Here is a 12,190-nt window from a genome sequence, read left to right as displayed (position 1 = left end):
TGCATTTTTACTACTGCTACTAATTTCTGATTTTCTTTTTTGGTCGATGATGACAGAACTAACTTTTTCAGCAAGCTGATGCTTTTGGGGTGGTTTTCAATAGGAAAGAACGGCGGTATAGCTAATTAAAACAGAACCTAATAAGCTAGCACTGAATTTACTGGATTCAAATTATATTGAATAGGCAATTACAGTTTCTTGTATTCACATGGCGCTTTCTTTTTGCGCGCGCCCAACCTATCTGCCAACCACAACGCTTAAGATGTTGGCATAACATCATTCAAAATACGAGGAGTTTGTGTTTCTTTCTGCCTGGCTAACGTTGGACGGCATCAACTGCTCATATGTTTCGATTGCTTTAACAGCTGTGGCAGTTACAGGAAAACTGTGGAGTGGCAGATAGCGACAGAGCTGTATTAGAATTATACTATGCAAATCATATTCCATTTGCATGCAAAAGAGGGACAGACAAAAAGAAAGCCATTTTGTCTGTAGAGCTACCATATCCTCTTACCAGGATTATAGAATTATTAACCGAGTCTTGTTGTAGATGATTTTGTCTAGTGTGACATAAAGTTGAAAATGTGCTAAAATCATAAACTTTTTAAATTGTTTGCAGTATAAATGTGCCAAATGTAGACTGGCAATAGCTACGTCTTTGTGTTCTTATCGCATTCACGGTCTGCGACAAATGAGCAAATCCAGGTCGTGTTGATAGGCAGTCAGCGCACAAGTGCTTTACTCGGCGTCCGCTTGCGCAGTTTATCGGCTATATGACTGTCAATGGCCTCTAATGCCGCCCAAGGGAGGGCCGCGCAAGACTTTTCTCTCCGACCCAGGTGGAGTTAACTAAAAACCCATTAAAATCGTTAAGATGGACGTGAATTAGAGAAGGCGCAAGAAGCCATCCGTTTATAGGCTGAGCTCTGAGACAAATCAAGACAAAAGAGGAAATCTGCTAAGAGCTGTCTGTTAATAAGGAGGTGATTAGGATTTTTCCTATAGTCCCTTGCATAGCTGTCAGGCAGTCGCCTGATAACACGTTTTAGCAGACAAATTTGAAAGGAATTTTCAGCCAAAAACTTTAAAAGCTTTAGACGGGAATAGACGCATTGCTCAGATTCTGAACCAAGTAAAAAGTGGGTAACTTTTTGTAATACGATTTATTAAGGGAAATGAACAAGAGCCAACTATGTCATCGGACAAAGAGCTACTTTGAACTGGAAGTAGCCTACAAGTTATGACAGGAGTTATTTTGTAAAAAGAATTGCACAGTAACTTTGTGTTTTTTTCTGAGACCTTCTCTTTCAGCCAAATAATTTCTCTAGACGCAATGGCACATTTGGATTCAAATAATTTCTAAAAACTAAATTTTTCATATTAATCACAGTATATTTTAGAGAGCTCTTTGAGAAATTTCAGTTTAATGTTCAATTGTCTAATACTGGAGACTGAAATTGTTGATAACGTTGCCGTATAATATGTTAATTTCCTTTATATTTTCGTTCACATTTATATTTATATTCACATTATATTTTCGGTGTACTCGCATGCAGAGGTCAGTTTACTACACAGCTCGCGTTTTTCGCGAATATTTCTTGGTATGTGCAGGTATAAAACAACACTGTCATTAAAACCAAAACCTTTAGGTGTTATGAAAATTCATAACAGTACAATGTGTGGTATTGAGTTTAGTTGGGGAAAAGTTCCTGTGTTTTATCTGGAGGAACAACCCACCCCAGAATGGTATATACTTTATAAAACAGTGCGCTGTCATTACAAAATATGTCATGTAAATTAAATACTTTCGCATTCACGTATGTCGCGGCGAGGAAACGTGAGAGGATTAGAGTTATGTGAATCAACAGCAGTAAGTCTTTATGAAAGAGTCTACAAGCTACAGCTCAAGCCCATTTTCCACGTAGATCTCGGCCAAAAGCTGCAATCTGGGGAGGGCGTTTCTGATGACAGCAACGCCGCCCCCCCGACCGTCTCTGTGGGCGTGGAAACCCCAGGGGCGTGTTCTAGACGGTCACGTGTGTAAACATTGTCACGCTGACTTTGAGCCACGTGTTTGAGGTGAAGCGCGGGGCATTTGACATCCGCTGGAAAGTTAGAATTCTGCCGACACGCGTAGCGGAAATATTCGTGGTTTTAGAATTGTCTAACTTTTTTTTAATTAACTGTAATTTAAATCGGAGGGGCTTATTGTTACGGATTATTTATAAATTAGTAATTTATGGAATTCTGATCAGTCATTGTGTATAATACTGACGAATTATAGAAAGAAAAACTAATAATAATAATCATCATCACCCTGGTACACAGTGAACCTTGTAGTTGCATTTGTCACACTCACTGCTGAATGTACACACTGCCACTTATTTAATGTCAAATTCAATTACATATTTTAACTAACCCCCCCCCCCCCCCCCCCCCCCGAAAATGGATGGATTTTAACCACATCCATAGTGACATTAATTATATGTGTACACACATACATAGTACTATATATGTAACTGTCAAATTGATGCTATATGTGGTATATGGCCTATGTGGTGTTAGCGTGTAGTTTGTACATTTTCCCGATAGACGTGTGTTGTCTACTCAGCATGAGCACACATACAACCTAAAACTCAATTCATCTCCCACTGGTTTTTTATGCTGGTGTTACCACTGATGGAAAAGAAGCAGAGATTAGCCTGGCTGACACTGACAAGCACTCCCTCCAACAGCACAATCCCCCCCCCCCCTCCCTTTGGTGAAGGTAGGACCCCTGACGACCTCCGTTCAGACTGGGAGCACAGGGCTCCTCGTGCCCCAACACCCATTCATCACAGTACATTTGACTTTTCACAGCCAGCTACAGCACAGCCCCTCTGGCACCCTGCTTCACCTTTTTGCCGAGTTATTGGACTGTATAAAACATGGGAAAAAAAATACAAATTCCCCACAGGCAGCCTTCATGCGTGGATAGCAGCGTGTTGGTCCGTGTCCCTGACGCCAGGCTGATCTCCAGGACCAGGTGTGACCACGAGGGGTTGGTGGTCCCCGGCTCTGGAGGGCCTCATAGGCCACTGCTCGCCTCTGAGAGGAGAACAAAGGAGCCATTGAGGAACACACAACAGCTGTTGCGTTACTGCCGCCTGCCTGCTCCCCCCAGCCCCCCCTTAGCCCTATGGCCTGTTTGTCGGGGAAAGCCTGATCCCCCCCCCCCAACAGTAGCCGAGGAGGCCTTTAAAGGGATGCAGACAGCCTGCACTTCTGCCTAAGCTGCCTTGGATTTAGCAAGAAAATCTGTGCGTCGAACATTACGGCTGAAGGATTCTCTCAAGCCTTTTATATTTCATTCGATTTATATTCCATATTACATTATTAAACACACGTCATAGAAAGTGCAATACAGCAATACTACACAGGTTGCCGCGCTAATGAACCTTATGTCAAAGCCGTTTGTGATTTAATATATTTCTGATGTGCATTGATCTGTGAGTCTCTTTGACAGAAAGCATCTTCTCAACAAAACGCAGAAGTGCTATAATGTGCCAGGCTTCCCCTCACCACCTCACCTGCGACAGTCTGAAATGTTGTGGGAAAACTTTGAGATTTAATAGTTTATGAGCAATTCTTGAATTTGCCTAAACATATGTAGCACATATTTTTATATCCTGCAAATTTATTCTATGTTAAAAAAAATATATAGTAAAATGTAATCTTGGAGAAAAATTCTAACGGCCCTTCAGGGAGAGGCCCAAGTCACTAGCTCATCCTTAGAAAAAAACCTACCATATACTATTGCAATTAAGGTGAAGTGCGTGCAATTTAAGAGTAATTGAATGAAACAAAAGCCACTCGGAGCCGGTGGCGAGTGGCCGGTAGCAGCCTGACAGAGACCAAGATGGAGTCTCTTGCCAAGAAGCCAGTTGCTCGTCGCTAGCTGGAGTCGTATATAATGAATTGCCCTTGTCTCAGAAGCATCTGTTAAGGAAATCAGGGTGGCTGGCGATAGGAAGGCCAGCCCAGCCACACAGACACAGCAGCACTGACATCTAGTGGATCTGCCGACTCAGTCACCTCACCTCCAACGCTCCTGACAAGCAGAGGGCACTGTTCTCCAGGCATGAGCGACAGCCATTATAGGGGGAGACGGAACACACCATTTTGTGTCATATCTGTGATGGCATCACTGCAGCGCAGTGCTTGGAGAAAACGCAGTCAACAATGGCACGAAGGAGGGTCAGCAAAAAAGGAAACCATCTAGCTGAGTGAAATGCACCTTACAATAAAACATGTTAGTAAAAGTGTGGTGTTTAGCTCAATTCTGGATTAAACACACAGAGGAGATATTCATGGTTACACCCGAGACTGGATTTATTGGAGTAAGATCTGGCTGTTCTGCTCTTATTGCTGTTTTTGTGCAAACGGTCAATCAATGTACCCAGCAAAAATCGCCGCAAAGTGAAAGAAGCTCAGGCCAACATAAAACTTTACAAACTGTCAGAGACAGTAATTTTATTTTAAAATGATACAGAAAAATAGCAGCACTTCATTTTGGGGGGGGGGGGGGGGGGGTTAAAAAAAAAATAATAAAAACTATTAGGTTTTGGCAATGATAACCCAGAGATGCAAGTGGTTCAACATTTCGTTTTCCGCTGGCCATGTTGATGTTGGACGAAAGTTTCGAGCACACGCATCCTCACACGCGCCCCATCCACGGCGCGTCCGTGCAAGTTACATCTATAGCAGCATTCAGAGGGCCCAGTCGCCTCCATCTATTTGGCAGGGGGTCCGATTTGGATGTGGTTCCCATTAAAAAAAAAAAAAACCCTCATAAAAATATAAAAAACCCACTTATAAAAAAAAAAAAAAAAACCAAAATGGCCATTCAAGTCGGCATGAACACCAACAAATACCAGTCCTGTGCACATTGGTAGCATATGAAATCAGTTTCTCAATAATGCCTTGCCATCGACTTCCTGGAGGCGGCCACACCCGCAGGCCAGGCGCTCAGCTTTCGGATGGCTCCGGTTTTTCGCTGCTGGGGGGTGGAGTCAGGACACCAGAGGGAAGAGGGGACCTCTGACTCCGCTCCACATCCACCAGCTGGTATGACTGGGCCCTTTCCTGGGAGAGAAGAGGAACAGACAGAGACTGTTCACCAACAAACCTCAAAAACACCCTCTCTAAATGTATCATGATCATAGGGTTGCACAAACCAGGATAGACACATGGTCAACAAATATTTTTTGCAGATAGGAGACATCTAATTGGCTGATCCTCCACTCTAGTTGCTTGGGTCCACTTCCTCTATGATCTTATCGGTTCTCTCTCTGAACCAAATTTTTTGTTCTGCCTTAACATTTTTTTTGCGCAAGTAAAACTCCTTTGAGCCCGTTTTTTCCCCAGGTTCATACCACAACTAAACAATTTAACAATGAAAATTAACTTTTGCACTTCAATAGCGCTATAATAGCTATTGCTGCTGTTGTACTAGTATTGCATCTCTGATGAACGCTGATCGCCTCCCACCAAAACACAAGTAGAATCACTAATGCTGTAACATCAGAAGCTCACCAGCAAGTCCAGGTATGGTGCGTGGACCTGGATGCTGTGCATCTCGTCCGCAGAGATGCCCTTAAAGGTCTTGAGTGAAGAGCTGCCTGCCTCCCGGATCGACATGGCAAAGGGCACCATCCATTTCACACACTGCTCCATCTCAGGCCACTGAAAAACTGCGGCAGAGAGCACAAGGCTGTTAACCTCCATCACTGAATCCAACTCACCTTCATCTCAGCTTTTATCCAATGTGATGTACATTTTGAGAAAGTAGGATGAGGACTGTTCACAGGGGCCCAATAGTGACATCACTCTGCTGACCCTGGGACTTGAACTGATGACCTAATGACAGGCAGAGTGTCCTAACCCACGAAGTCAAACATCACCCTCTGCTACTCTGAATGCAGCTTAAAAGAAAATAATCATGTTTTCATGCTGCAATGGCAAACTGAGCCGGTTAAAATTACTGGCGTTATGTAGCATTTTATAGCAGAAACTGCGACTGAATTAAGTCGCTCCCAGTCAAAAGGATGAAGGCTGCAGGAGACAGAGTACCTGAGACTTTCTGCACGAGCTCCAGGGAGGAAAAGTGGAAGAGTGCAGAGGCGGCCAGCATCCCATATGAGAAGTCCAGGCACCGGACATCCAGCACGCATACATCCAGGAGCTGGGGGGGGCGGGCACACAGGGGTCAATAGAGAAAGACAATTAAAAAATAAATAAAAATGGTTTATGCATCAAATCAAAAATCACTTAGTCACGCCACTTGACAAGTGCAGGTGAGTGAAGTGCAGCAGAGTAGTACAAAAAAACAAATAGAAGCTGAAAAATATGGTATTGCACAGCATTGTAATAATTGTGTTTAAATTGGAACAAATGTAATGAACAGGGATATGAATAAGTGTGGATATGGAGACAGAACAGCTGTACTCTCTAAGCCAAACAACCTTCATACTTTGAACTTTATGGCATTTGCGGTATAATACTTTCCACAAGGGATGTAATAAAGCCCAGCAGTGCTGGGCTGGGTCTTCCTTTAATATTAGAAAACACACCCCTCATACTGAGTAGAGGACCTGGGGCAGCAAAGATGTTCCAGATCTCAAACTGTACCTCTGCTATCTGCACGAATGTCGCCTGTGGGAACTGGGGCAACAGGACCTCGCCCGTGTTCTTCAGATAGGCCACTTGCATGTAAACATTGAGCCAGGATATGGGAGTGAGGGGGCTCAAATGCCATTTTAGCTCCTGTAACAGGAAGTGGGAAAACGAGAGTCAATGGAGACGTGTCCCGAAACATGCCGAGATACCTGCTTTAGACACACATCACCCTTCGGGACGAGGCAGGGCACCACTGCCTTTACGGTCCAAAATACCTTCATGATAATCAACTCCATAGTGAGGATCTCCTCCTCTGCGCAGGCCCCATCCGTGACATAGGCAAACTGGTGTAACTTGGGTGGGTAGATTTCCTGATAACGCAAACAGCTTTGTTACATGCGCATCTTCTGATACGACAGACAACCGATGCAAAGACAAAATCTATCTTGGTGAACCTGAATGGAGACAGAAAGGAAAAATCAAAGCACACTAGGCGGCCATCTTACCTCCAGCTTGGCGGCGATGAACAACGCAGAGATTCCGATGAGCTGTAACGTCGTTTTGAGGATGTTCCTCTGAGTCGCCATGAACCGGTCAAAGAAGTCCTGGGCTAGGTAGAATGTCTCCCTGTGCAGCTTGTACACCTCACAAACCTGACAGGGCAGGACAGAGAACGAGGTCGACATGCCGTGAAAATGAATCCAAAAGACCACTGAGGTAAACATGACAAGAACACAACATGATTTTTGACAGATCATTGAACTTGGAAATTATCAACATGCTACTGTCACAGTGTTGGCCTACCTCCATTAGCCAGTCCAGCAGAATCGCCCTCATTTTGGGCTGCAAGTGTGGATGCCTTTCCATGAATCCACCATCTTGGTGGTAGGAATGGTCCTTCTGGAGCAGATTACTCCAAACATCTTCTTTGTTCGCCCAGCTACTCAACGAAAATGAAAGTCAAGTTGCGATAAGCTAAACATAACCACCAAATACAATACATTGACTCTGACAATACAGCCACCACGGACCGTAATTATAAGGATATATCCGAGAGTGAGGATTACCAGAGGACAGGAAGGGGGGACGAGCGGGTGGGTGTGACACAGTGGTGCCTGAAGCTGTGCTGCTGGTAATTCATAAGCTGAGCATCACAGCTGGGGAGTAGAGGGGCTTCGCATTCAGGCGTGGGTATCCGCCCACAAGGACTCGCTGCTTGGTCCGGATAGTCCTACATGGAATGACAAGGAGACAAGATGAGGGAGTCACATCACTGGTGGACAAACAGAGTTAAAGCCAAGCACTATACTAACCCCCCCCAATACACATAGATGTAAAACAGAATTCACAACATGCTTATGAAATGTCTGACATGTGTCCATCAGAATAACTACACAGCACAAAATACTGTGACAAACCACTGCAAGTTGTTGAGGAACATGAGGGAAGTCCAAATAGACTGCAATCTGGACTGGGTGATCCACTCGGTGAATCATACCTCACATTCATAATGTTTCTTCTTTGTCATCTCAGTAACTTCTTCATCCGGATCTTGCAAATACTGTAAACGGAATTGTGAAAACAATGCATTGGAGTTTGGTCTTGAAATGAGGCTGGCACATCAGAGGTTATGATATTATATGGTATTAAAGGTAGGCTCTGGCGCAGCTTACAATAGCAACATCTGCCTTTCTTTTCCTTGATCGCGTCGTGGTTGTCGTCCTCTCTTTGGCTACATCCTGGATCGTGGCAGACTTCAATTCTGTCTTGGTACTAATAATAGAAAAGTTTCACATTAATGGCCGTCTTTGCAAATCCAAACTGCGTTATTGGTAGCGACATCATTGTAGCATTCACAAACTTTTTTTGGCAAAGTCATTTATGCCACGACATAATTAAAAGGGTCGGTAACTTACACTTTCCTTGGCATTATATCTTCGCAGCGATCTTTAAGATACTGAGTATTCCTGAAAACACAGAAACAATTTGAGGATCTACTTTTTTTAGTATATATTAAAAATAACTCAGATACACCCAACCCCCCCAGCTAACGCACCACTCACAAAGCGCATAAGCCTCCCATCAAGCTTTCGGCGCGGGGAAGTGCGGCCGGGGCGCAAATTTAAAGGCAGCCGAGCAATGACAAAAAACTATATAATGACTGAGAAATTGCACTAATATAAAGCTCAAAGTCAATATTTTCGGTACGCCAACTTCGGATGGTTTGAAACAAAAGTTGCACGGGTGGTATAAGTTGTACATTTCCCTAGCCCCTGCTTTGGCTCAGTCAGAAAATGGCCGAGCAAACTGAATGACTCCTTTCCACAATCGCGAAGGATAACAGTTTCCAGCGACAAAAATACGACATATTTCGGCCGATCATCGTGACATAGAGTGTCACTTCATCGCGATCATTTCCACTGAACCACATGTTAAGCACATAAAACAGTTGAGAAACTACAAGCCAACTTGCTGAAGTTAGCCAAGCCGCTAACTACCCATGATTCATCTCTTACCTTTTTAAGAAATGCACGCCCAAAATGATAAATTTTTAAAAAGGTATAAATATGCGTGTCAATGAAAGCGACTCCGATCCCTATTCACTCATCATACACACTGTAATTTTGTTTCTGGGCCTTTGGATTGTGCCACTAGGTCCAGCCGGAGTCCCGCAGCGCTGCCTGCCTATCCCAAGCTGGCGCGGTGGAGTTTTGCGCCTCGGCTTATAAACTCGTTTCTGCTCGTATAGTCACAGGGGCGTCAAAGCGGGTCATTTAAAAACCTGGCGCCTACATTCAAACCCGCCAGCTTTGCGGCTCAATATATCCCCAAAGCGGCCGACTTTACCCGGGCCACCACCGTGAATGCAACAAGAGGATCAATGCCTACCTGATTGATACAGCAGACACGGTTATTTCCTAATCCTGGCAAGTATAAAATAAATACAGAAGATTTGCCGGCAAATTGGTAGGCGTGGCTTAGGAGGCGGGCCGGCGGCGCTGTGGGCGTGGTCACATCCAGGAAGCGCTCGAAAAACCCGCATGGCTCCAAGACGCTGGAAGTAAACAAGCCTGCAACGATCCTCAAATAATCGGCAGCACTCGGCGCACGGTGCCTTAAATGCTTAAAATAAATGTTAATCGCTTAGTTGTTTTGTCCGCTGCGGTTGTCATTGCAGACAGAGCTCAAACTCCGGTTAATGTTTTCGGAAAGTATTTCTGCCGCGCAACAAACACGGAGGGAAAATGACGTGAGCTTAGGTGGCGCCGCGCTTCGCCCCGACTGATCCAATCAGCGCCGCATATGGCTGCCTCTTCAAGACAAAGATCATACTTAGCGATCAAAATATATTCTCTGTTAAAGCCTCCCGGTTTGATGCTGTCAGTGCTGCCTTTCTTCGCATTATGTGATCCGTTATTCATTTTTTTAAGTCATGCACGACCAAACGTAAGATTTGACGCGTGACGTGACGTGACTGGCCTCTTAATATATCCGTTTTTTAATTCTCGCAAAAATAAAAGTTGACATATTTTGACTAGCTTCGATTCATAGTAGTTTCAATGGTTGGTATCAGTGTTTTTTTGCCACTTTAACGTTGCAAGTGAGTTTTTAGTGTTTTAAATGCAGTTGTTATTTAGTCGTTAAACATGGATCAATGTCACGCTTAAATTAAGAAACATTTTAATGTGGTAAAGGGGCGCTTTTCCACTTTTGATGCGGTACTTTCGGTACTTTTTATGTTCTAATGACTTCCGGTCGAGTACGAGGACCAGGGGTTCCAAGTTATTCTTCCGTATTCTATTCTACCGTTTCATCCGGCGGTACTGGCTTGAACCAGTACGTTAATTATAATTATGTCTTTCTCTTGTGATTTCTTAGATTGTTCAAGCTTGTCCAAGAAGAAAACTCAACCCGAGTTAAGTGAATAGCATGCCATGACAGTTTCATTTTGCATCAATTAAACTAACGTGTGGCTGCCAGACCGACCTTGAGTGTATCAGGAGATGAAGAAACATGCCCATTCCCTTGATACAGGGACAAAGCATGTATTGTGGTTCTTGACGATTGTATAGTTTCCACTGTAAAAGGATTAGATGTAAAATAGTTGATGAAGGTATTTTAAGGTAGCGTAAAGTATAATATTGTTAAATTCCTGGGTGGGGCTTCATTCACGTTGCTTATCGAGTTGGCGCTAACTTTTCCACAGTTTGTGGTAGACGTTTGTTTGCGGATTTAGTGGAGGCAGTAAGTACTTTGGGGCTAGATTAGGAAAAGTAAAAAAAAAAAAAAAAGTGTATTCCCACTTGTTGGTGATAACGGCCCCTGAGATGAATGTAAATAGAAGCCATGCAAATGCAGTTTGTATTCTTCTGAAAGGAGCAGCAGCAGTTGTCAGTATCGAATCACAGTTTCATGTGCGCCGACCCGGAGAGGCTCCGTTTCAAGAGGCAGGGGAGCGTCTCCGGTGAATCGGCACGTTGGACGCACAGCGCTTCACATTGGCAAATTGGCAGGACTCGCTTCGGTTCAAAGCTCCCGAACCCGAGCTCCTGCGTTTGCTTAAACCAATTTAACTGTGAAACCGACAGCTGGCCGGACATTACAGATGAACGTTTGTAGATGGTAAGGCGCCCGGGTTCAGGTTCCCCTACACCCTATTACGAAAAAAACTACCAAAAAGCAGTTTCTCTAACTTTGATAGGGAAGGGCATACTTTATTACAAACTTTATTACCTTTAGATATTGTTAGGATACTGTGTCTGTGATTAGAAGGTAACCAGTTCAGATCCCAGAGAAGGCAAATTGATTTCACCATTGGGCCCTTGAGCAAGGCTCTTAACCCCCAATCGTCCCACAGACTGTGCATCTCTTTGAATAAAAGCATCCACTGTAAATAAATATTGAAGGATACTATATATAACATCTAGTTAGCTACTTAATTTAGCTGATCGAGTTTTTACCAATGGAACTCAGTACCTGTGTTTTCCAAGGCTGCGTCCTCCCTGCACATGAACTGGCAGCTGAATCCAGGCCCAGTTACTCTCAACACCTCCCAAGGTCAGCCGGCATTCTGACTCACCGTGACTTTCGCGTGTTGTGGACAGGAGCATCCATACCCCTTGGGGGTGCATTAACCGCCCCCACCAGCCTTGGGCCCCGCTGATGGATGGCGAAGGGTTTGCCGCAGAGGGGTTCCCTGGCAGTCAGCATCCTCAGGGAGGTGGGGAATGGGGGGGGGGGGGGGAATCGGCTGGCCTCAAACCGGCGTCCTGCCCTTGTCCGACATAAGCTCTCTTGCCGAGTACAGGCCCCACCTTCCAGGCTCTGTCCAAAGGCCGATCCAGATGGCCGGCCGCCCTGAAAGCCAGTCAACATGACAGGACTGGCCCAGGCACCGGCGTTACCCTGTCACCCGTCCAGCCTGGAGGCCTGCCTACCCCCTGCCCGGCTCGGCTGGGCAGCTCAGGCCGTCATATGGGCCCTGGAGCCGCCAAATTGTGGATTTTATGTTTTACTTTGCAGAATATGAGCC

The 12,190-nt window shown here is 44.7% G+C and overlaps 1 protein-coding gene across 4 annotated transcripts; it reads right to left on the bottom strand.

Annotated features, from left to right (window-relative positions):
* Positions 1-4,564: 4,564 nt before the first annotated feature.
* On the bottom strand, positions 4,565-11,977 carry ccne1 (cyclin E1). Of its 4 annotated transcripts, XM_049030318.1 has the most exons (13): positions 11,738-11,977; positions 8,574-8,624; positions 8,331-8,430; positions 8,156-8,218; positions 7,725-7,888; positions 7,462-7,597; positions 7,164-7,310; positions 6,933-7,028; positions 6,670-6,804; positions 6,112-6,223; positions 5,575-5,732; positions 4,967-5,124; positions 4,565-4,772 (listed from the first exon to the last, which is right to left on the bottom strand). In XM_049030318.1, exons 1-12 carry the CDS (start codon positions 11,866-11,868, stop codon positions 5,008-5,010), a joined length of 1,410 nt encoding a protein of 469 aa, XP_048886275.1. In that variant the 5' UTR covers positions 11,869-11,977; the 3' UTR covers positions 4,565-4,772; positions 4,967-5,007. The 4 variants fall into 4 exon arrangements, with proteins under 4 accessions (XP_048886275.1, XP_048886274.1, XP_048886277.1 ...); XM_049030317.1 differs by lacking the exon at positions 4,565-4,772 and having other exon boundaries at positions 4,839-5,124; XM_049030320.1 differs by lacking the exons at positions 4,565-4,772; positions 11,738-11,977 and adding an exon at positions 9,547-9,597 and having other exon boundaries at positions 4,840-5,124.
* Positions 11,978-12,190: the final 213 nt, after the last annotated feature.

Source organism: Brienomyrus brachyistius, chromosome 11 (genome assembly GCF_023856365.1).
Source record: "Brienomyrus brachyistius isolate T26 chromosome 11, BBRACH_0.4, whole genome shotgun sequence".
In the NCBI taxonomy this organism is placed as follows: Eukaryota; Metazoa; Chordata; class Actinopteri; order Osteoglossiformes; family Mormyridae; genus Brienomyrus; species Brienomyrus brachyistius.
Note: the sequence above shows the minus strand (reverse complement) of the source record. Positions and strands in the feature narration are given on the sequence as shown.